General features: G+C 45.8%; 2 protein-coding genes across 9 annotated transcripts in view; one reads left to right on the top strand and one right to left on the bottom strand.

Moving 5' to 3' along the window:
• HNRNPC (heterogeneous nuclear ribonucleoprotein C) overlaps positions 1 to 24,772 on the top strand; it is a 107,646-nt gene that overhangs the window by 5,196 nt on the left and 77,678 nt on the right. The window lies entirely within an intron of this gene.
• Positions 1 to 24,772, bottom strand: part of RPGRIP1 (RPGR interacting protein 1) — a 77,697-nt gene that overhangs the window by 52,475 nt on the left and 450 nt on the right. For 6 of the 7 annotated variants that reach the window (XR_012415526.1, XR_012415527.1, XM_065547454.2 and 3 more), the window contains exons 1-3: positions 3,227 to 4,104; positions 1,649 to 1,745; positions 714 to 845 (exon numbers count right to left, since the gene is read on the bottom strand). Coding sequence is in view for 5 of the 7 variants with exons in the window: in XM_065547454.2 (XP_065403526.1) it covers positions 714 to 845; positions 1,649 to 1,745; positions 3,227 to 3,530 (533 nt within the window). In the remaining 2 variants the exon portion in view is untranslated. Of the gene's footprint in view, positions 1 to 713; positions 846 to 1,648; positions 1,746 to 3,226; positions 4,105 to 10,649; positions 10,783 to 16,716; positions 16,840 to 24,772 lie in introns of those variants that run through there. The other variant, XM_065547456.1, reaches the window with a different exon arrangement.

The raw sequence follows: 24,772 nt of genomic DNA, 5'->3' as shown, positions 1-24,772 counted from the left end.
TCTCGCTCTGTCGCCCAGGCTGGAGTGCAGTGGCGCAATCTCGGCTCACTGCAAGCTCCGCCTCCCGAGTTCACGCCATTCTCCTGCCTCAGCCTCCTGAGTAGCTGGGACTACAGGCGCCCGCCACCGCGCCCGGCTAATTTTTTGTATTTTTAGTAGAAACGGGGTTTCACCGTGGTCTCGATCTCCTGACCTTGTGATCCGCCTGCCTCGGCCTCCCAAAGTGCTGGGATTACAGGCGTGAGCCACCGCGCCCGGCCTTTTTTTTTTTTTTTTTTTTGAGACCAAGTTTTGTTCTTGTCGCCTAGGCGTGCAATGGCATGATCTCGGCTCACTGCAACCTCCGCCTCCCGGGTTCAAGTGATTCTCCTGCCTCAGCCTCCCTAGTAGCTGGGATTTACAGGTGCCTGCCACCATGCCTGGCTAATTTTTGTATTTTTAGTAGAGACAGGGTTTCCCCATGTTGGCAAAGCTGGTCTCGAACACCTGACCTCAAGTGATCTGCCTGCCTCGGCCTCCCAAAGTGCTGGGATTACAGGCGTGATCCACTGTGCCCGCAGGTTAATCCATTTCTTAACCTACGAGGGACTCCATGTCTACTACTCAGATTGAATTTAATCCCAAACACTCTGTTTTCCTCTGAGATGGAGGAAAGGTGTAAATGAGCTTTTTCAGTTCATTCTGGTTTGAGGCATGGAGTGCCACACTCTTACCGAAGCTCTGCAGCCTTCTGAGCACACTCCAATGAGCTTCTCTGTTCAAAATTTTCATCTTTAGGCCACATTTTCTCAGGAGACTTGGGTGGCTCTTCCACTTGCATGGTATTGCTGGCCATGGTGTGGGCACTGTTAGGCATGCATAAACCAAAGGGTTTAGCCATACTTACGACATTGCTGAAAGAAATTATACTGTTAGAACCAGAAATACTAAATACAAAAAGGATACTTCGAAACTGTTGTTACAGGAGTTTAGAACTGGGTTCTCACACATACAAAAATAAGTTAAATGAGTCAGTAATCTTGGTACATGTCAAGGAAAATCTTATAGAATACAGCTTTCAAATGTCAAACAAAGACACAAAGGAATTATGGGCCAGGCGTGGTGGCTCACACCTGTAATCCCAGCACTTTGGGAGGCCAAGGTGAGTGGATCACAAGGTCAGGAGTTGGAGACCAGCCTGGCCAACATAGTGAAACCCTGTCTCTACTAAAAATACAAAAATTTTGTATAGTAGTCCCAGCTACTCGGGAGGCTGAGGCAGGAGAATCGCTTGAACCCGGGAGGCAGGGGTTGCCGTGAACCAAGATCACGCTACTGCACTCCAGCCTGGGCAACAGAGCAAGACTCCGTCTCAAAAAAAAAAAAAAAAAAAAGGAATTAATTATGACCTAAGGAAAAAAATATAAATGGAAATAGAGGGAATACTTTCAATTGAGAAAAGGACTTTTATTTTCATTTCCTCAGAGAACAGAGAGAAGCTTGTTTTCCAGTTTTAAGCAATGAAGTTGGAATTTGACCTAGGGTTGACTTTCATCTTCCCTGATCATGCTGAAAAGACTCAAATCACCAACATTCACTTGTTCCCTAATGATATCTTTGTAATTAAAGTGGCAGGAATAACAACATGGGATAAATAAGAAGAACTCACAGTTCGCTGTGTTCACTGGCTATTTCACCTCCGTTTTCATTTGTCGCATGCTCCTTAAACGATGGAGGGGCTGTGTAGCTCAGCCTGTCCCTTGGCCCTAAAAGTTTAGACAGAAGATGCAGACTCTGGCAACAGTACCCTCCAGAACACCAAGTGCTGAAACTGGAACGTGAAGGGCTGGACATAGAGAGTCTTGAGACCTGGGTGAAACCCTTATATGACAACTGGTCCCCGATGAACAGTTTTTTTTTTTCACTCTTGCAAAACAAGTGAGTAAGTACAAATAGGAAGAAAAAAGAAAGGTAGAAGCTTGTCCAGGGCAGAGACTGTGTGTCTAACTCTACCCATCTTTATCTCTAGTGCCCGGTACATAACCAGTGGCCAGCTATGCTGAACTGTTAAATAGAACTGAAATTTAAATTCATGCGAGTTTTCTTTTTTTTTTTTTCTTTTTTGAGACGGAGTCTCGCTCTGTTGCCCAGGCTGGAGTGCAGTGGCGCAATCTCGGCTCACTGCAAGCTCCGCCTCCCGGGTTCACGCCATTCTCCTGCCTCAGCCTCCCGAGTAGCTGGGACTACAGGCGCCCGCCCCTGCGCCCGGCTAATTTTTTCTATTTTTAGTAGAGACGGGGTTTCACCATGGTCTCGATCTCCTGACCTTGTGATCCGCCCACCTCGGCCTCCCAAAGTGCTGGGATTACAGGCGTGAGCCACCACGCCCGGCCAACGAGTTTTCTACTTTCAGTTGTTTTTGCAAACATTTGGTTGTCTGGAGTACGGAACTTGAAATGATCAGACCATACTAAGCAAAATAAGTGATATTTATTAATAAAATAAGAGTACTTAATGAAATGCTGTGTGTAGATTTCCTTTACCTAGGTTACTCATTCCTGATTTAGGGCCATGAGAATGAGGTGTCTACTCTAGATATTCAACGTTCAGTTTTCTTTTGGGGGATTTTGTTTTGTTTGTTTGTTTTTTGAGGCAGAGTGTCACTCTGTTGCCCAGGCTGGAGTGCACTGGTGCCATTTGGGCTCCCTGCAGCGTCCGCCTCCCAGGCTCAAGTGATCCTCCCACATCAGCTTCCCAAGTAGGAGGGACTGCAGGCATGTGCCACCAGGCTTGGCTAATTTTTTTTTTTTTGAGACGGAGTCTTGCTCTGTTGCCAGGCTGGAGTGCAGTGGCGCAATCTCAGCTCACTGCAACCTCTGCCTCCCGAGTTCAAGTGATTCTCCTGCCTCAACCTCTCGAATAACTGGGACTACAGGTGCCTGCCACCACGCCCAGCTAATTTTTGTATTTTTATTAGAGATAGGGTATCACCATGTTGACCAGGATGGTCTCGATCTCCTGACCTATTGTCTGATTCTGCCCTCAGCGGTACTCCATGGTGAATTTAGAATTTTGAATCTGATATCCCACTCAGGAAAAAAAGATTTTAGGGAGGCAGAAAGGAGGGAGTGAGAACAAAAGAACAAAATGGGGTGGTGGGCAGAAGAAGGCAGTGAGGAAAATGTGTCTGGCACATCAGTCCTTCCCAGTGTCTTAGTCCTGTAGGGGATGTGGCCTTAAATCTCACCCCTTTTGGGTTTCTCCGACACCGGTGCACTGGCTGTGTGGAGCTGTCTGTGTCCCACGTGGACGCGAGGCTGGGCGCGGCGGGGGCCAGCGGAGCCGAGGCGGTGCAACTGCCCTTGCAGTCGGTGCATCTGGGGGCGCTGGTGCATGGAGAGGCGCTGCCGCCACCCTGCGTTCTGCCCGCGCCTTGTGGTCTCCGTTAGCGGCGCCGCCGTCTCCGCGACCCGCAAGTCCCGGCCAGCAGCGGTCAACCGCAGCAAGGTCGTCCTCAGCCTGTGGACAGAGCACGTGGCTTCTCCTTTCATGACAGTTATTATTTCTACTGTCTAAAGTTTCTACTAAAGTTTATTTGGAACAAATAATCACGAAATGATCTATGATATGTATTCATCTACTGTGATCTTTTTTTTTTTTTCTTTTTTTTTTTTTTTTTTTGGTGAGACGGAGATTTATTCTTGTTGCAAAGGCTGAAGTGCAGTGGCGCGATCTCGGCTCACCGCATCCTCCGCCTCTCAGGTTCAAGAGATTCTCCTGCCTCAGCCTCCCGAGTAGCTGGGATTACAGGCAAGTGTCACCACGCTCGGCTAATTTTGTATTTTTAGTAGAGACAGGGTTTCACCGTATTGCCGAGGCTGATCTCGAACTCCTGACCTCAGGTGAGCTGCACGCCTCGGCCTCCCAAAGTGCTGGGATTACAGGCCTGAGCCACCGTGCCCGGCCTACTGTGATCTATTAATCACACTTTTAAAAGATTAACCTTCTGTCCCCAGTACACTGTAACTTTTTGAGGGCAGGGCCATTGTGGTACCTGTCTTTATTCTGTTGCAGTGATTACACCCTTACCTTAGTTAAAAAAAAAAAAAAAAAAAAAAGAAAAGAAAGCTGGGCCACTACCCCAATATGTTTGTGTGCATTTAAAAAACTATATATCGGCCGGGCGCGGTGGCTCAAGCCTGTAATCCCAGCACTTTGGGAGGCCGAGGCGGGTGGATCACGAGGTCAGGAGATTGAGATCATCCTGGCTAACATGGTGAAACCCCGTCTCTACTAAAAATACAAAAAACTAGCCGGGCGTGGTGGCGGGCGCCTGTAGTCCCAGCTACTCGGAGGCTGAGGCCGGAGAATGGCGTGCACCCGGGAGGTGGAGCTTGCAGTGAGCCGAGATCGTGCCACTGCACTCCAGCCTGGGCGACACAGCGAGACTCCGTCTCAAAAAATAAATAAATAAATAAATAATATATCGACTTATTTTTGTACTAATAAATTATAGTCATTATAAAACAAAATATGTATTTTTAAAGGGGTGACAAACATAAATAACAATTTTAATATGTACTTTTTCTATCCCACTTGTCTGCAGACCCCTGAACATGTGCTCCAAATTAAGGATAACTCCTTTATAACTTTTAGTAACAATTTTTGTTATCTTGACCTAAAATCATGGTTTGTTACTACTATCTGATTCTATGCTCTCACTGTGCTATGGCCTGAATTGTGTCCCCACTCAAAATTCTTATGTTGAAGCCTTAACCCCCAATGTGACTGTATCTGGACATTCGGTGTTTCGGAGGTTTTTTTTTTTTTTTTTTTGAGACAGAGTTTTGCTCTTGTTGCCCAGGCTGGAGTGCAATGGCGCGATCTCAGCTCACCACAGCCTCTGCCTCCCAACTTCGAGTGATTCTCCTGCCTCAGCCTCCCAAGTAGCTGGGATTACAGGCATGTGCCACCAGGCCTAACCACAAAATACTAATTTTGTATTTTTAGTAGAGACGGGGTTTCTCCATGTTGGTCAGGCTGATCTCAAGCTCCTGACCTTAAGTGATTTGCCCGCCTTGGCCTCCCAAAGTGTTGGGATTACATGCGTGAGCCACCGCACTAGGCCTTTGGAGGTTAAGTTTAAATGAGTTCACAAGGGTGGGACCCTAACTGGATAGGACTGTGACCTTGTAACAAGAGATCCCCCTCTCCCACCTCCCAAGACACAGTGAGAAAGCAGCAGTCAGCAAGCTAGAAAGATGGCCCACACCAGGATCCGACCATGCTGGCACTTTGATCTCAGACTTCCAGCTTCAGAACTCTGAGAAAACCAATGTCTGTTGGTTAAGCCACCCAGTCTGTGGTATTTTATTGTGGTATCCTGAGCTGACTAAGACACACTGCCCGCCTGTTCTAATATTTACTAACTGTAGCTTTGGGCATATCACTTAACCTTTCTGTGCTTAGTTTCCTCATTTATAAATAAAGATAAACAGAAAAAGATAAAAGCAGTAGATTGTTGTGAGGATTAATAAGCTTATATATATATAAAAAAATGCTTAGAACAGTGGGGGTACACTGTAAGGGCTTCAGGTATTAGTTATTATTATTACATATCATTATACCCAGATAAAGAAAACAAGGTGTAAAATAGCTATGTAACTTGCCCAAAGCCAGGGGCATAGAATCCAGATTAACCATTTAGCATCCATAATCTCAAGTACTCTTTGATCATTGGCCAAGAAACAAGATTTTTTGGCCCATACAACTTTCTGACTTCACTCAAGTCACTAGATTCTTGAGTCCTCCACAAGAAAAAAAAAAAAAAATCGGCCCTTTGCAGTGGCTCACGCCTGTAATCCTAGCACTTTTGGGGGCCGAGGTGGGCGGATCACCTGAGGTCAGGAGTTCGAGACCAGCCTGACCAACATGGAGAAACCCCGTCTCTATTAAAAATATAAAATTAGCTGCGCGTGGTGGCATATGCCTGTAATCCCAGCTCCTCAGGAGGTAGAGGCAGGAGAATCGCTCGAACCTGGGAGGCAGAGGTTGCGGTGAGCCAAGATCGCACCATTGCACTCTAGCCTGGGCAACAAGAGTGAAACTCCTGTCTCAAAAGAAAAAAAAAGAAAAAGAAAAATCACCAACTCTGAAGAGTACTGATCCACAATGGAGGCCTGTAATCATGCAGAATTTTTTTTTTTTTTTTTTTTTTTTTTTTAACGAGACAGTGTCTCGCTCTGTCAACCAGGCTGGAGCACAGTGGTGCAATCTCGGCTCACTACAGCCTCAGCCTACCGGGTTCAAGCGATTCTCCAGCCTCAGCCTGCCGAGTAGCTGGGATTACAGGCACCTGCCACCACTCCAGCTAATTTTTTTATTTTTACTAGACATGGGGTTTCACCGTGTTGGCCAGGCTGGTCTTTAACTCCTGACCTAGTGATCCACCCACCTCGGCTTTCCAAAGTACTGGGATTACAGGCGTGAGCCACTGCGCCCTTGCCAATCCTGCAGATTCTAAACAAAGCTCTTAATCACTCCTGGGGGTTACAATGAGAAAGCAAAACACTGCCCTTAACATTAGGAAACTGGTCTGACACAACTAGTCCTCAGTGTTGTTTGAAGCTAGTCTGTGCTATCTCCATTTGTTTTTGTTTTGAGACGGAATCTCACTCTGTCACCCAGGCTGGAATGCAGTGGTGCAATCCTCGCTTACTACAACCTCCGCCTCCTGGGTTCAAGTGATTCTCTTGCCTCACCCTCCCGAGTAGCTGGGATTACAGGCACCCACCACCACGTCTGGATAATCTTTGTATTTTTAGTAGAGACGGGGTTTCACCATGTTGGCCAGGCTGGTCTCAAACTCCTGACCTCAGGTGATCCACCCGCCTCAGCCTCCCAAAGTGTTGGAAATACAGGCATAAACCACTGTGCCCGGCCACTATTCTTTTGGACACCTCACAGAACATCAACATGAAACAAGTTCACTCCAAAAGCATGATAGAGTGATATAAAACAAGTCCACTGCCTAATTTTGTCTATGTACAGACAAAATTAGTATCACTGCCATCCACAAAATACCAAACATCCTTCTCTCCAGGTTAATATGAGTGACTGCAACTTCTTTACCAATCATGGCTTCAGCCTTGCACTAGTCTACCGTCCCTGTAGATAAGATTTATTGATACTTGAGTCCAGGAAGTTGAGGCTAAAGTGAGCTGAGACTGCACCACTGCACTCCAGCCTGTGTACCAGAGTGAGACCCTATCTCAAAAAAAAAGAAAGAAAGAAAGAAAGAAAGAAAAATAAAATAATTTATTGAGATACCAAAACATAGAATTGTGCTTGCTTTCTGACAGCACGAAATCTGGAGCAAACCCTTGTTTCCTTGGATCCTCCCCCAAAATCACCCAATCAAACAAAGCTTAGATACTATAATAAGGTCTAACACATGTGCTGAGATGCCTTTAGTTCCCCTGGTGTGCGTTTTCTCTAGCTGTAATGAATAAGCCCAACTTGCTCAACTACAGGTATGTTCCTGGTGGTCTTTGGCTGGAAGGCATTGACACCAGTATCTTCAAAATGTGTCCTAAAGATAGACTCCAGACTTTCAGAACTCCCATTTTTCCCATCTGTTTACCTTCCCTCACCTCTGTCTCAGATTTCTTTCTAGGTCCCCATTTTCTAAAGTAAGAAATCTAAGATCACTGTATATAATAATATGTTTTGAAGTTAAGAGTTTTCCCCTCTGGGACAGGCGCGGTGGCTCACGTCTGTAATCACAGCACTTTGGGAGGCCAAGGCAGGCGGATCACTTGAGGCAAGGAGTTCGAGACCAGCCTGGTCAACATGGTGAAACCCTGTCTCTACTAAGAATACAAAAATTAGGCCGGGCGCGGTGGCTCAAGCCTGTAATCCCAGCACTTTGGGAGGCCGAGACGGGTGGATCACGAGGTCAGAAGATCGAGACCATCCTGGCCAACACGGTGAAACACCGTCTCTACTAAAAAATACAAAAAACTAGCCGGGCGAGATGGCGGGCGCCTGTAGTCCCAGTTACTTGGGAGGCTGAGGCAGGAGAATGGCGTAAACCCGGGAGGCGGAGCTTGCAGTGAGCTGAGATCTGGCCACTGCACTCCAGCCCGGGCGACAGAGCGAGACTCCGTCTCAAAAAAAAAAAAAAAAAAAAAAGAATACAAAAATTAGTCAGGCATGGTGGCACATGCTTGTAATCCCAGTTACTGGGGAGGCTGAGGCAGGAGAATCACTTGAACCTGGGAGGCGGAGACTGCCGGTGAGCCAAGATTGTGCCACTACACTCAAGCCTGGGCGACACAGCAAGACTCTGTCTCAAAAACAAAAACAAAAACAAAGAAGAATTTCCACCTCTGTTATGCACTAGGTATGATCTCAGGCAACTTATTTAACCTCTTTATGCTTCCTTTTTCTCTTAATAATACCTCTTCAGACTATTAAATGAATTAATACTATTTATTTTTATTTTAGATGGAGTCTTGCTCTTGTCGCCCAGGCTGGAGTGCAATGGCGTAATTTCAGTTCACTGCAACGTCCGCCTCCTGGGTTCAAGGGTTTCTGCTTCAGCCTCCTGAGTAGCTGCGATTACAGGCGCCCACCACCACGCCCAGCTAATTTTTGTATTTTTAGTAGAGATGGGGTTTCACCATGTTGATCAGGCCGGTCTTGAACTCCCAACCTCGTGATCCACCCACCTCAGCCTCCCAAAGTACTAGAATTACAGGCATGAGCCACTGTGCCTGGCTAATTAATACTATTTCTAATAAATAAACTGACTGGGCACAATGGCTCATGCCTGTAGTCCTAGCACTTTGGCAGTCTAAGGTGGGGGGATCATTTGAGGTTAGGAGTTTGAGACCAGCCTAGCCAACATGGTGAAACCTCATCTCTACTAAAAATATAAATATTAAGGCCTGGCTCAGTGGCTAATGCCTGTAATCCCAGCACTTTGGGAGGCCGAGGCGGGTGGATCACCTGAGGTCAGGAGAGTTCGAGACTACCCTGGCCAACAGGGTGAAACCCCATCTCTACTTAAAAAAAAAAAAAAAAAATAGGCCGGGCGCGGTGGCCTAAGCCTGTAATCCCAGCACTTTGGGAGGCCGAGATGGGCTGATCACGAGGTCAGGAGATCGAGACCATCCTGGCTAACACGGTGAAACCCCGTCTCTACTAAGAAATACAAAAAATAGCCAGGCGAGGTGGCAGCGCCTGTAGTCCCAGCTACTCGGGAGGCTGAGGCCGGAGAATGGCGTGAACCCGGGAGGCGGAGCTTGCAGTGAGCTGAGATCCGGCCACTGCACTCCAGCCTGGGCTACAGAGCGAGACTCCGTCTCAAAAAAAAAAAAAAAAAAAAAATTAGCTAGCCATAGTGGTGTGTGCTTGTAGTCCCAGCTACTTGGGAGGCTGAGACAGGAGAATTGCTTGAACCTGGGAGGCGGAGGTTGCAGTGAGCTGAGATTGCGCCACTGCACTCCAGCCTGGGAGACAGAGCGAGACTCCGTCTCAAAAAAAAAAAAAAAAAAAAAAAATTAATCTGACGTGGTGGTGCAAGCTGGTAATCGCAGCTACTCAGGAGGCTGAGGCAGGAGAATCACTTGAACCCAGTAGGCAGAGGTTGCAGTGAGCCGAGATCACACCACTGCACTCCAACCCAAACAGAGTGAGACTCTGTCTCAAAAAAAAAAATAAAAATAGGCCAGGCGCGGTGGCTCACAGCTGTAATCAAGCACTTTGGGAGGCCGAAGCAGGTGGATCACCTGAGGTCAGGAGTTCCAGACCAGCCTGACCAATATGGAGAAACCCTGTCTATACTAAAAATACAAAATTAGCTGGGCATGGTGGCGCATGCCTGTAATCCCAGCTACTCAGGAGGCTGAGGCAGGAGAATCACTTGAATCCTGGAGGCCAAGGGTGCGGTGAGCTGACATCACGCCATTGCACTCTAGCCTGGACAACAAGAGCGAAACTCCATCTCAAAAAAAAAAAAAAAAAAAAAAATCTCAAAAATAAATAAATAAATAAATAGGTAGCACTTACAACACGCCTGCATGGCTGAATATGATCTTTCGTTTTGTTTTGCAAATAAAGACCCCTTCTTTTGCTTGCCCCTGCAGCCTTCTTTCCTCTGAGATTTTGACCATGCCTTTGGTCTCCATCCCCTCTTTTGTGACCAGCGGAGGAACTGTCCAGTCTCTTATTCTGTGGGCTGAAATAGTATCACCCAAGCTATTAATGATGCTCTGTGGCCTGTGGTCACAATCTGTCGACATGTTTGGCAAAAAAGTTGACTAAAGAAATATTGCATCAAAAATTATTTTTGGGTCTGGCACAGTGGTTCACATCTGTAAACCCAGCACTTTGGGAGGCCGAGGTGGGTGCATCATCTGAGGTCAGGAGTTCAAAGTTCAAGACCAACCTGGCCAACATGGCGAATCCCCATCTCTACTAAAAATACAAAATTAGCTGGGCGTGGTGACGCATGCCTATAATCATAGCTACGTGGGAGGCTGAGGCAGGAGAATTGCTTGAATCTGGGAGGTAGAGGTTGCAGTGAGCCGAGATGACACCACTGCATTCCAGCCTGGGCAACAGAGCAAGACTGCATCTCAAAAAAAAAAAAAATTAAGGAGTACCTTTTGATCTCATCCTGTTGCTTCCAAGAAAGCTCCTTCACCAACATGTGATCTTCACGAAGTCGAAAGAAACTGTCCTCCAATTCCTCCCGGTTCATCCTGCTCAAGTGTGGTTGAGTTTTCATATTCTTACCTAAAGTCCCAGAAGACAGTAAATGGACAGTATTTTTACATGTATTTTTTTAACCTTTTAGATCTCGCATCACATCTTGTCTGGAGAGCATAAATCTATCTTTAGTCAAGTATTTATAAGGAAATTCAGGAAGTATGAGAAATGACTCCAGGCCAGGTGTGGTGGCTCACACCTGTAATCCCAGCACTTTGGGAAACTGAGGCGGGCAGATCATGAGGTCAGGAGTTCAAGTCCAGCCTGACCAACGTGGTAAAACCCCGTCTCTACTAAAAATACAAAATTAGCCGGGCGTGGTGGCACGTGCCTGTAATCCCAGCTACTCAGGAGGTTGAGGCAGGAGAATTGCTTGAGCCTGGGAGGCGGAGGTTGCCATGAGCCGAGATCGTGCCATTATACTCCACCCTGGGTGACAGAGCAAGACGCCGTCTTGGAAAAAAAAAAAAAAAAAAAACAGAAATGGCTCCTACTGGGTCCCTAGAGACTATTTTCTATATTATTACAGCATGAGGTATGACTCTACCTTCCATCTAGAAAGTACATTTTCTAGATAAAAATATATCCAATTAGGCTTTTATTCTACTTAATTTTTCTTTTTAGTTCCTTTTTTTTTTTTTTTTTGAGACAGGGTCTCACTTTCTCACCCAGTCTAGAGTACAGTGGCGTGATCTTGGCTCACTGCAACCTCTGCCTCCCAGGTTCAAGTGATTCTCCTGCCTCAGCCTCCAGAGTATCTGGGATTACAGGTGCCCGCCACCACACCCAGCTAATTTTTGTATTTTCAGTAGAGACAGGGTTTCACCATGTTGGCCAGGCTGGTCTCCAACTCCTGACCTCAGGTGATCCACCTGCCTCGGCCTCCCAGAGTGCTGGGATTACAGGCATAAGCCACCGTGCCCAGCCTATTCTAGTTTTTTCTCCTTATTAGATTATTTGGACCTATACAAGGATTGTTCCCATGACTGTCTTTAAAAACCCAGTAAGGAAAAGGATAAAAACTTTTCTTGATTACCAAGAACCATCTTATTTGTTTTTTTGGTCAGGAGAAACTGTCCCCAAAGCTGCCTCCTAGGACAAGAGCCTCTGCTTGCTCTAAGCAGAGGAAACGAGAGCACACTTTTCAGTGTGAGTGTTCACTGGCCCGTGTCTGCTCTGATCTTATGGTAAACGGGAACCATATTGTTTATTTATTTATTTATTTTTTTTTTTTTTTTTTTTTTTTTTTGAGACGGAGTCTCGCTCTGCCACCCAGGCTGGAGTGCAGTGGCCAGATCTCGGCTCACTGCAAGCTCTGCCTCCCGGGTTCACGCCATTCTCCTGCCTCAGCCTCCTGAGTAGCTGGGACTACAGGCGCCCGCCACCTCGCCCGGCTAGTTTTTTTTTTGTATTTTTTAGTAGAGACGGGGTTTCACCGTGTCAGCCAGGATGGTCTCGATCTCCTGACCTCGTGATCCGCCCGTCTCGGCCTCCCAAAGTGCTGGGATTACAGGCTTGAGCCACCGCGCCTGGCCTGTTTATTTATTTATTTATTTATTTTTTTGAGACAGAGTTTCGCTCTTTTTGCCCAGGCTGGAGTGCAATGGTGCAATCTCGGCTCACTGCAACCTCTGCCTCCCAGGTTCAAGCAATTTCTTCTACCTCAACCTCCAAAGTAGCTGGGATTACAGGCACCTGCTAATTTTTTGTATTTTTAGTAGAGACGGGGTTTCACCATGTTGTCCAGGATGGTCTCAATCTCTTGACCTTGTGATCCACCCGTCTCGGCCTCCCAAAGTGCTGGGATTACAGGTGTGAGCCACTGCGCCCGGCTAATTTTTTTTTTTTTGACACAAAGTCTCTCACTGTTGCCCAGGCTGGAGTGTAGTGGCACTATCTTGGCTCACTGCAACCTCCGTCTCCCAGGTTCAAGCAATTCTTGTGTCTCAGCCTCTCGAGTAGCTGGGATTACAGGCACGGGCCACCATGGCCAGCTAATTTTTGTATTTTTAGTAGAGATGAGGTTTTACCATGTTGGCCAGGCTGGTCTCGAACTTCTGACCTCAGGTGATCCGCCCGCCTCAGCCCCCCAAAGTGCTGGGATTACAGATGTGAGCCACTGCGCTCAGCCAATTTTTAAATTTTTTATAGTGACAAGGTCTCACCATGTTGCCCCGGCTGGGCTCAAGTGATCCTCCTGCCTGGGCCTCCCAGTGTGCTGAGATTACAGGCATAAGCCACTGGCCAGATTAATTTTTGAATATATGCTATAAAAATATTCCCTTTAATGTGGTTTTATCTATTTGTAATATCAAATTTTTTTTCTCCGAAAACAATGTTTCTGAGGTAAATTCAAGGTGCTTAGAATGAAAAAAAGAAAAAAAAATACAACTTCCAAACCAAAGAACCTGCAAAATAATGTTGCTAGGTAAACTAGGAAAGTAAGGTCACTAGGAAGAAAATTGTAACATGACTATATGCCTTTATAAAAATCTTTATTTATGACAAATATTTAGGCCGGATGCAGTGGCTCATGCCTGTGATTAAAGACTTTGGGAGGCTATGGTGGGCAGACAGCTTGAGTTCAGGAGTTTGAGACCAGCCTGGGCAAAACAGTGAAATCCCTCTCTACAAAAAAATACAAAAATTGACTGGGCACAGTGGCTCATGCCTGTAATTCCAGCACTTTGAGAGGCTGAGGTGGCTGGATCACGAGTTCAGGAGTTTGAGACCAGCCTGACCAACATGGTGAAACCCCATCTCTACTAAAAATACAAACACTAGCTGGGCATGGTGACACGCACCTGTAATCCCAGCTACTTGGGAGGCTGAGGCAGGAGAATCGCTTGAACCCAGGAGGCGGAGGTTGCAGTGGGCCAAGATCACACCATTGCACTCCAACCTGGGAAACAAAAGTGAGACTCCATCTCAACAAAAAACAAAAAAAACAGAAAACAAAAATTAGCTGAGCGTGGTGGCGTGCGCCTGTAGTCCTAGCTACTTAGAAGGCTGAGGCTGGAGGATCGCTTGAGTCTGGGGAGACAGAGGTTGCAGTAAGCCAGGATCACACCACTGCACTCCAGCTTGGGTGACAGAACAAGACCCTGTCTCCAAAAGAAAAAAAAAAAAAGGAATACTTCATTTACTTTTAGTTACTTCATAAATGACAGAAGTAAAATTGGACATGTGTGTAATGAAACCTAAAAAAGCTTATTTTTTTCACAAAATAAACTTGTAAATATCCCCCTTTCTCATCTTTTATTTTTCTTTTATGGTACCGAAGAAAAATATTGAATTCTTTTAGCTTTTTGGATATGTGGGTGGCTTCCAAACTGACTGGAACTCCAGGTAGGTAGTTCCTGAACAAGGGTTTCCTGCCACTATGACTCTTCTAACTTGAAAAATTATCTCAGTCAGTTCATGTTTCATGGACTTTGGGGAACAGTTAAAGCTTTGAGAGGCACAAAATTGTCAACTGTGTCCAAAATATACAAAGAATTTTTTTTTTTTTTTTTTGAGACGGAATCTAGCTCTGTCGCCCAGGCTGGAGTGCAGTGGCGCTATCTCTGCTCACTGCAAGCTCCGCCTCCTGGGTTCAAGCCATTCTCCTGCCTCAGCCTCCGGAGTAGCTGGGATACAGGCGCCCGCCCCCACGCCCGGCTAATTTTTTTTTGTATTTTTAGTAGAGACGGGGTTTCACCGTGTTAGCTAGGATGGTCTCAATCTCCTGACCTCGTGATCCATCCGCCTCAGCCTCCCAAAGTGCTGGGATTACAGGCGCGAGCCACCGCGCTTGGCCTTAACTTTTTCTATTTTTAGAATAGATGGGTTTTCACCGTTCTGACCAGGCTAGTCTCGAACTCCTGACCTCAGGTGATCCACCCGCATTGGCCTCCCAAAGTGGTGGGATTACATGCGTGAGTCACTTTGCCCAGCTGAGAAAGAATACATTTTGTAGTCCCAGCTACTCGGGAGGCTGAGGCAGGAGAATGCTCTAAACCCGGGAGGCGGAGCTTGCAGTGAGCTGAGATCCGGCCACTGCACCCCAGCCTGGGCGACAGAGCAAGACTCTGTCTCAAAAAAAAATAAAAATAAAAATAAAAAAATAAAAAATACAATGAGGCCGGGCGCGGTGGCTCAAGCCTGTAATCCCTGCACTTTGGGAGGCCGAGACGGGCGGATCACGAGGTCAGGAAATCGAGACCATCCTGGCTAACATGGTGAAACCCCGTCTCTACTAAAAAATACAAAAAACTAGCTGGGCGAGGTGGCGGGCGCCTGTAGTCCCGGCTACTCGTGAGGCTGAGGCAGGAGAATGGCGTAAACCCGGGAGGCGGAGCTTGCAGTGAGCTGAGATCTGGCCACTGCACTTCGGCCTGGGCGACAGAGCGAGATTCCGTCTCAAAAAAAAAAAAAAAAAAAATACAATGAGATAACACCTCATTTACAAACAATAACAAGGGTTGGTGAGAAAGTGAAGAAATTGGAAGCATCATACACGCTGGTAGGTGTCACTGCTTTGGAAATAGCCTGGCAGTTCCTCAAAATGTTAAACTAGTGTTACCACATGACCCAGCAATTCTATGTCTAGATTTGTGCTCAGGAGAAATAAAAACCGGGGCCAGGTGCGGTGGCTTCTGCCTGTAATTCCAGCACTGTGAGAGGCCGAGGCGGGCAGATCACTTGAGGCCAGGAGTTGGAGACCAGCCTGGCCAACATGGTGAAACCCTGTCTCTACTAAAAATATGAAAATTAGCCAGGCATGGTGGCAGGCACCTGTAATCCCAGCTACTTGGGTGACTGAGGCAGGAGAATCACTTGAACCCGGGAGACAGAGGTTGCAGTGAGCTGAGATCACGCCACTGCACTCCAGCCTAGGTGACAAAGCAAGAATCTGTCTCAAAAAAATTAAAAAACAAATACTGCTATGAACATTCTGGTATATGTCTCCTGGTACATATGTGCAAGAGTTAATTTCTGCAAATTTTTAACTCCCAACCTCAGGTGATCTGCCTGCCTCAGCCTCCCAAAGTGCTGGGATTACAGGCGTAAACCACCATGCTCAGCCAATTTCTGCAAATTTTATACTCAAAAGTAGAGTTACATGTTAAACTTTAGTAGATAATGGCAAATATTTTCCAAAGTGGTTGCATCATTTATATACTTATGGGCAGTGCATAAAGTGCCCTATCCTCAAAAAATAATTTTATAGAAGTGAAGTCAAGTAAAAATAGAATCAACAGTAGCCATGATTGGGATTGAGGGATGGGAAAGTGGAGCAAAATTACAAAAATACCTTTTTTTTTTGTTTTAGAGACAGGGTACTGCTATGTTGCCCAGACTGATCTTGAACTCCCGGCCTCAGGTGATCTTCCCACCTCAGCCTCGAGTAGCTGGTACAGGTGTGAGCCACCACACCTGGCCAAAGTTACAAAAATATCTTTTTTTTTTTTTTTTTTGAGACAGAATGTTGCTCTGGAGTGAAACTACATTTCAAAAAAATAAAAAAAAAAAAAGAATTTAAGAATAAAATGTGAGAAGAGGGCCAGGCATAGTGGCTCACACCTGTAATCCCAGCCCTTTGGGAGGCTGAGGAGGGCAGATCACTTAAGGTCAGGAGTTCGAGACCAGCCTGGCCATCATGGTGAAATCTTGTGTTTACTAAAAATCCAAAAACTAGCCAGGCGTGGTGGTGCACACCTGTAATCCCAGCTACTTGGGAGGCTAAGACAGGAGAATCGCTTGAACCCAGGAGTTGGAGGCTGCAGTGAGCTGAGATTGCGCCACTGTGCTCCAGCCTGGGTTACAAAGTGAGACTCCATCTCAAAAAAAAAAAAAAAAAGTGAGAAGACTGAAGAAAAGAGCTGAAAGTAAATCAGTTTCTGTGAAGGCCAGCAAAATGTTCTACAATGAGAGTTATTTTAATTCTAAAAGGTGTCCATCCTCAGGCGTAGAAGTTACCTTTTGAGGCTGGTAGCACCAGAGGTATTGCATCTGTGTCTCTAACTGGCAAGTCTTCTGATGTAGGGTCCACCAGATGTGACATGATCTCTGTTCCCAAGTTGTAAGAGATCCCAGAAGACACTGAAATAAAGGAAACATCCAGTCAATTACATGCAACTTTAGGATGTCTTCTGAAACATGTACATAAGTTGCAGCAGGAATTTCTCAGCACTGTCATGATGGAGTATGCCATGTCAGAGTCATTCTTACGGTAGTGTGGACAACTCTATACTAAAGAGTAACAACAAGTATTCAGTAGTAATGACTTTATTCAAAATGAAAATCAGTTTTTATGATTATGGAATTGATGGATATCATTTCAGATCATTTTTTAAGTGTCTGCTCAGCCTGGAAGCCAATGACCATCCCTTTTCTCTGCGAAATGGGCCTCTATCCCTCTTGCCACTCAATTTACAGGGACTAACTTCCCAGGAATCAGTTTATAGTCCATAATCCAGTCCCCGAAGCCATTGCTGATTGGACCAGGGTTAATCAAACGACCCAAGACAAATGACCCACGCTGAACCAATCAGATTATATCTCCTAGGAGGTTGAAAATAAAACTGAGAAGTTTAAATTAGCCTCTGGGGATGGCTAGAACTGTTATGTAAACTTGGGAGCTCTGAAATGACCATATTCAGCTCTGTGGCCTGAATAATCAGGAAATCCTATCTGTAGAGTTGCCTCATACTCTGGCCAACACTCTTTTTCCTGGATGATAGTATCCAGTCTGGCCGGGATTATAGGCACCCACTACTGTGCCCGGCTAATTTTTGTATTTTTGGTAGAGATAGAGTTTTGCTGTGTTGACAAAACTGGTCTTGAACTCCTGACTTTAGGTGATCTGCCCGCCTTGGCCTCCCAAAGTGTTGGGATTACAGGCATGAGCCACAGTGCCTGGCCTCTTTCTCTTCCTTTTTTCTTCTTTCTCTTTCTTTTCTTCTTTTTCTTTTCTCTTTCTTTTCTTTCCTTCCTTCATTGCCTGCCTGCCTGCCTGCCTGCCTGCCTTCCTTCCTTCCTTCCTTCCTTCCTTCCTTCCTTCCTTCCTTCCTTCCTTCCTTCCTTCCTTCCTTCCTTCCTTCCTTCCTTCCTTCCCTCCCTCCCTCCCTCCCTCCCTCCCTTCCTTCCTTCCTTCCTTTCTCTCTCTCTTTTCCATTTTTTCTTTCAGCAGGGTCTTATTCTGTTCCCCAGGCTGCAGTACAATGGCACAACCACGTTTCACTACAGCCTCCACCTGGGCTTAAGTGACCTTCCAGCCTCTGCCTCCCAAAGTGCTAAGATTAAAGGCATGAGCCACCATGCCAGGCCTAGTCTCCTGACTTTAAATACTATGTATGTATATGCTTTTGCCTCCAAAATTTTTGTCTCCAGCTTCAGATTTGTACAATTTTGTTTTCTTTTTTTTTTTGCTCTGTCACCCAGGCTGCAGTGCAGTGGTGCAATCTCAGCTCACCACAACCTCCACCTGCTGGGTTCAAGCAATTCTCCTGTCTCAGCCTCCCAAGTAGCTGAGATTACAGGCATGTGCCACCATGCCTGACTAATATTTGTAATTTTAGTAGAGATGGGGTTTCACTGTGTTGCCCAGGCTGGTCTTGAACTCCTGGCCTCAGGTGATCTGCCTGCCTCACCCTCCCAAAATGCTGGGATTACAGGAGTCAGAACGCGACCAGCCCAATTTCCTATTTTTTTAAACATTTCTCTTGGCATGGCTACTAGATATCTCAAATTCACTTTTCCCAAACAGGAATTTTGATTTATCTTACCAGTCTCATCTTTTCCCAGTCTTTCCCTAGCTCCATAAATGCCACTACCATCCTACCAATCCTGCAGCCTTGATTCCTCCCTTTCCCTCATCCATTAGCATGTTCTCCAGGTTCTTCCTTTAAAACATGTATCAGCCAGGCACAGTGGTTCATGTCTGTAACCCCAGCACTTTGGGAGGTCAAGGCAGGCAGATCACCTGAGGTCAGGAGTTCAAGACCAGCCTAGCCAACGTGGTGAAACCCTGTCTCCACTAAAAATACAAAAAATTAGCCGGGCATGGTGGCGGTTGCCTGTAATCCCAGCTACTCAGGAGGCTGAGGCAGAAGAATTGCTTGAACCTGGAAGGCGGAGGTTGCAGTGAGCTGAGATCGTGCCACTGCACTCCAGCCTGGGCAACAAGAGCGAAACTGTCTGAAAAACAAACACCAACAAGAACAACATATATCCGCCTGTCTCCACCACTAAAATTCAAGTGATCTGTGTCTCTTTTCTCAACTACCCACATTTTTAATGCTCTCCCCATTTTTCTCTCCCATCCTTCCTTATGTCTCCCTGAAACACCCAGAGTGACCTGTATAAAACAACCCAGTTCATAACATTTCCTTGCCAAAACTCCAAATGGCTTTTCATTACACTTAAAGTAAAATTTACACTATTTTTTCCAGGGCCTGTAAAGCCCAACCTCATCTGATCCCCTTCTTACTCCTCCAATCATACCTTGTACCTTCCTTCCTCTAGCTCACAACACTCCTCACCACTTGCCTTCTCTTTGCTCTCCCAACCATCAAGCTCCTTCTTGCTCTTTTTTTTTTTTTTTTTTGAGATGGAGTCTCACTCTGTCACCCAGGCTGGGTGCAGTGGCACAATCTCGGCTCACTGCAACCTCCACCTCCCGGGTTCAAGTGATTCTCCTGCCTCAGCCTCCCAAGTAGCTGGGACTACAGGCACGTGTCACCATGCCTGGCTAATTTTTTGTGTTTTTAGTAGAGACGGGGTCTCACCATGTTAGCCAGGATGGTCTTGATCTCCTGATCTTGTGATCTGCCCGCCTTGGCCTCCCAAAGTGCTGGGATTACAGCCACTGCACCTGGCCTCCGTCTTGCTCTTTACTTGGCTGACTCCATCTGATCCTTTGGTCTCTCAAGCATCTTTTCATTTGCCAGGAGGCCTTTCTCTGACTTTGGTAGCTGAACTGAGCACTTCTCCTTCTCTTACCAGTCTTATACTCTGTCACCTCACGCTGTTTATTTCCCTTGTGACATTTACTATACACAGAAACTACCTTCATTTATTTATACTAGTTTATTGTCTGTCCCCTCACTAAAACATAATGACTTTGAAGGCAGAAAAATGGTTTATGTTGTTTACCTCTATAGATGCAGTACTGAACAGTTATTGGCACACAGCAGGTACTCAATAAATAAACACTGAGTGTATGAAAAGAAGAATGAACGAACAAGAGAGAGAATGACACTGAGGGGCTGAAATGGGTCAAAAAGTTCTTAAAGCATTCTGTTCTTGATTCCAGTCTTTTCCGAGTTTGTCTCCAAAATTTACGTCTCAGCCGGGCGCAGTGGCTCATGCCTGTGTTCCCAACACTTTGGGAGGCTGAGGCGGGCGAATCATCTGAGGTCAGGAGTTCGAGACCAGCTTGGCCAACATGATGAAACCCCGTCTCTAATAAAAATACAAAAATTTGCTGGGAATGGTGGCGTGTGCCTGTAATCCCAGTTACTCAGGAGTCTAAAGCAGGAGAATTGCTTGAACCTGGGAGGCGGAGGTTGCAGTCAGCCGAGATCATGCCACCGCACTCCAGCCTGGGTGACAAGAGAGAGATCCCGTCTTGAAAAACAAAACAAAACAAAACAATTTAGGTCTCCAGCCTTGACTTTCAGATTTGTACAAATGATTTTTAAATATTTCCCCTTTCAAACGTTTCCCCTAGTAAACATACTAGACAACTGAAACTCACCTTTCCCAAAGAGGAATTGTAATTTCTCTTACCAGTCTGATTGTTTCCCAGTCTTTCCCTATTTCCATAAATGTCACTATCTGGCTCTGTTCCTAACTTTAGGTTCTATAGTAGAGTCTTGTGTCCTATACAACAAATTCTCTGTTTTTGTTGAAGCCAGCTTGACTTGTCAACTGGAGAAGGGTGTTCAGAAGCTTATTTTGAACAAACAGAGAAATATAAAGAAAAAAGCAAAAAGTATAATGGAGAAATTCTATCACCTAGAGAAAACATAAACATTGTATTGATCTGCTTTCCAGACAATTTAACTTGAATTGGATAATTCATACTCTGTTCTGTAACATTTCATTTTTAAAAATCACAATAAATGGAGAGCATCTTTCCAATGTCATAGTCTTAAATAGATCTATACAGATTTCATAGCATGCTTATTTTAAGAAATCTGAATAATCACCCCAAAGTTTGTGTACTTTCACATGTTAGACCTAGGATTACAAGTAAATCTCAGGCCAGGCACGGTGGCTCATGTTTGTAATCCCAACACTTTGGGAGGCTGAGGCGGGTGGATCACCTGCGGCCAGGAGTTCGAGACCAGCCTGGCCACATGACAAAAGTTAGCTGGGCATGGTAACAGGCCCCTGTAATCCGGCTACCCTGAAGGCTGAGACAGGAGAATCACTTGAACCCGGCAGGCAGAGATTCAGTGAGCCAAGATCATGCCACTGCACTCCAGCCTGGGCAAAGCAGAGCAAGACTGTATCTAAAAAAAAAAAGTAAATCTCCATTTAGTTTACAAGTAAATCTCCATTTGAAGTACCATACATAGGGACTGGACACAGTGGCTCATGCCCGTAATCCCAGCACTTTGGGAAGGTGAAATGGGCAGATCACAAGGTCAGGAGTTTGAGACCAGCCTGGCTAACATGGTGAAACCTCATCTCTACTAAAAATACAAAAATTAAATGAGTGTGGTGGCACATGCCTGTAGTCCCAGCTGCTCGGGAGGCTGAGGCAGGAGAATCGCTGGAGCACAGAAGGTGGAGATTGCAGTGAGCCAAGATTACACCATTGCACTCCAGCCTGGGTGACAGTGTGAGACAGTGTCTCACAAAATAATATGTCTCACAAAATGTCTCAAAAAATAATAATAGGCCGGGCGCGGTGGCTCAAGCCTGTAATCCCAGCACTTTGGGAGGCCGAGACGGGCGGATCACGAGGTCAGGAGATCAAGACCATCCTGGCTAACACGGTGAAACCCCGTCTCTATTAAGAAATACAAAAAACTAGCCGGGCGAGGTGGCGGGCGCCTGTAGTCCCAGCTACTCGGGAGGCTGAGGCCGGAGAATGGCGTAAACCCGGGAGGCGGAGCTTGCAGTGAGCTGAGATCCGGCCACTGCACTCCAGCCTGGGTGACAGAGCGAGACTCCGTCTCAAAAAAAAAAAAAAAAATAATAATAATAATAATAATAAATAAAATAAATGAAGTAGCATATACAGGTTTACTTAGTCACCCAACTTCCTAGTTTCCTGTACACATTACATTACTGTAGAAATGTAATGTGAAGGAAAAGGAAAGGTGACTGCATCATAAGCTTGGTCCCCTGGACCTGAAGCCATTTGCAAAAATGGAGCTGTAGTAGAAGGGATGCTGTTGTTCTTTAATAACTGGGCCCAGAGTACACTGACACACCACCAAAGCTATGCAGCACTGTGGAACAATTGAAAAGTACCATTAAAACTGAAGTCAGAGAAGCTCTAAGAATGAAATGGAGTTTATTGGAATGCCAGAGAAGAAAAGCTAGTTGAGACTGTCAGTGAAGGCGTGTTGAAGAAACATCCAAAATCCAATAAAGTGGCCAGATTTAATTTCTCAGGAAAAAAAAGTGGAATGTAGATTCTAAAAGGGTTTATCAATTGTTTTGAACTCAACAGGATGAAAGACTAAAGAAATTTCCAACCAGTATGGTGGCTCACGCCTGTTATCCCAGCACTATGGGAGGCCGAGGTGGGCTGATCATGATATCAGGAGATCGAGACCATCCCTGCCAACACAGTGAAACCCCGTCTCTACTAAAATACAAAAAAACTAGTCGCGCATGGTAGTGCGTGCCTGTAGTCCCAGGTACTCAGGAGGCTGAGGCGGGGGAATCGCTTGAACCCGGGAGGCGGAGATTGCAGTGTTGCAATGAGCCGAGATCATGCTACTGCACTCCAGCCTGGTAACAGAGCGAGACTCCGTCTCAAAAAAAAAAAAAAAAATTCCTTTCAGTGATATTCAGAATCGCAGTGCACTTGGACAAGGGTAGGTTAGTGAGGATTAAGAACCCTTTACTAGTGATAGATGGATAGATGTATAAAGCCAGCTTGATGACATCAGCAATTAAAATTTTCTTTTTCTCTTTTTTTGAGACAAAGTATGGCATTGTTGCCTGGGCTGGAGTGCAATGGTGCAATCTCGGTTCACTGCAACCTCCACTTCCCGGGTTCAAACAATTCTCCTGCCTCAGCCTCCAGAGTAGCTGGGATTACAGGTGCCTGCCACCATGCCTGGCTAATTTTTTGTATTTTTTAGTAGAGACGGTATTTCACCATGTTGACCAGGCTGGTCTCAAACTCCTGACCTTGTGATCCACCAGCCTCAGTCTCCCAACGTGCTGGGATTACAGGCGTGAGTCACCCCGCCCGGACTTCTTTTTTTTATTTTTTACACTCTGTATCACTGGGCAAGCATTTAAAATTTTGTAGTCAGTTCCCCTTAATCTTTATTATTATTATTATTATTATTATTATTATTATTTTGAGACAGGGTCTCACTCTGTCGCCCAGGCTGGAGTGCAATGGTACGCTCTGATCTCACTGCAACCTCTGCCTCCAGGGTTCAAGCGATTCTCGTGTCTCAGTCCCCCAGGCAGCTGCAGTTACAGGCGCAAGCCACCGTGCCCAGCTAATTTTTGTACTCTTAGTAGAGACAGGGTTTTGCCATGTTGGCCAGACTGGTCTCGAACTCCTGATCTCAGGTGATCCACCTGCCTCAGCCTCCCAAAATGCTGAGATTACAGGTGTGAGCCAACATGCCTGGTCCAAGAGTAGATTTTAAGTGTTCTCATCAAACACAAAAAATTGATGAGCATATGAGGTAATACATATTTTAATTAGCCCAAGATTGGGCAGGTGCAGGGTCTCACGCCTATAATCCCAGCACTTCGGGAGGCCGAGGCAGGAAGATCACAAGATCAAGAGATTGAGACCATCCTGGCCGTGGCCAACATGGTGAAACCCTATCCCTACTAAAAATACAAAAATTAGCGGGGCGTGGTGGCACGTGCCTATAGTCCCAGCTACTGGGGAGGCTGAGGCAGGAGAATTGCTTGAACCCGGGAGGCGGAGGTTGCAGTGAGCCGAGATTGAGCCACTGCACTCCAGCCTCGTGACAGAGCAAGACTCTGTCTCAAAAAAAAAAAAAAAAATTAGCCCAAGGTAGTCGTTTTCCACTATATATATTTTATATTTGAAATATATATATATTTCAAAGCAACAAATTTTACACAATAAATATATACAATTTCAAATTGTCAATTAAAAATTAATTTGAAAAGGAATTTTATTCATTCTGCAGATAGCAGATACATTTCTGAGCATAAAAGCAATAGAGGCAAGGCGCGGTGGCTCAAGCCTGTAATCCCAGCACTTTGGGAGGCCGAGACGGGCGGATCACGAGGTCAGGAGATCGAGACCATCCTGGCTAACACGGTGAAACCCCGTCTCTACTAAAAAGTACAAAAAACTAGCCGGGCGAGGTGGCGGGCGCCTGTAGTCCCAGCTACTCGGGAGGCTGAGGCAGGAGAATGGCGTAAACCCTGGAGGCGGAGCTTGCAGTGAGCCGAGATCGCGCCACTGCACTCCAGCCTGGGCGACAGAGCAGGACTCCGTCTCAGAAAAAAAAAAAAAAAAAAAAAAGCAATAGAATTAGAGCTATGGAAGAGCTTCAGGAAGATTCATCTACTATTAGTGATTTAGAAACTGGGGAGAGGACAGTGTTAAGAGGATATTGCTATAGTTTAGGCAAGAGGTCTTGAACTAGGGAAGGATGAGGGTAGGGAGATGGAAGAATAAGACGGATCACGAAGACACTGAGGAAGGAGAATCAAAAGATGTGACAACTGTTTGGATGTGGGATACAGTTAAGAGAGTGACAGGATTAAAGATGACTTGGTAATGTTGTGCCGGATGCCTGGGAGACTGGGGTACAATAGAAAATGAATAAACCAGGCCAGG

This window comes from Macaca fascicularis, chromosome 7 (genome assembly GCF_037993035.2).
Source record: "Macaca fascicularis isolate 582-1 chromosome 7, T2T-MFA8v1.1".
NCBI classification, from domain to species: Eukaryota; Metazoa; Chordata; class Mammalia; order Primates; family Cercopithecidae; genus Macaca; species Macaca fascicularis.
This window is presented reverse-complemented; position numbering and strand designations above follow the sequence as displayed.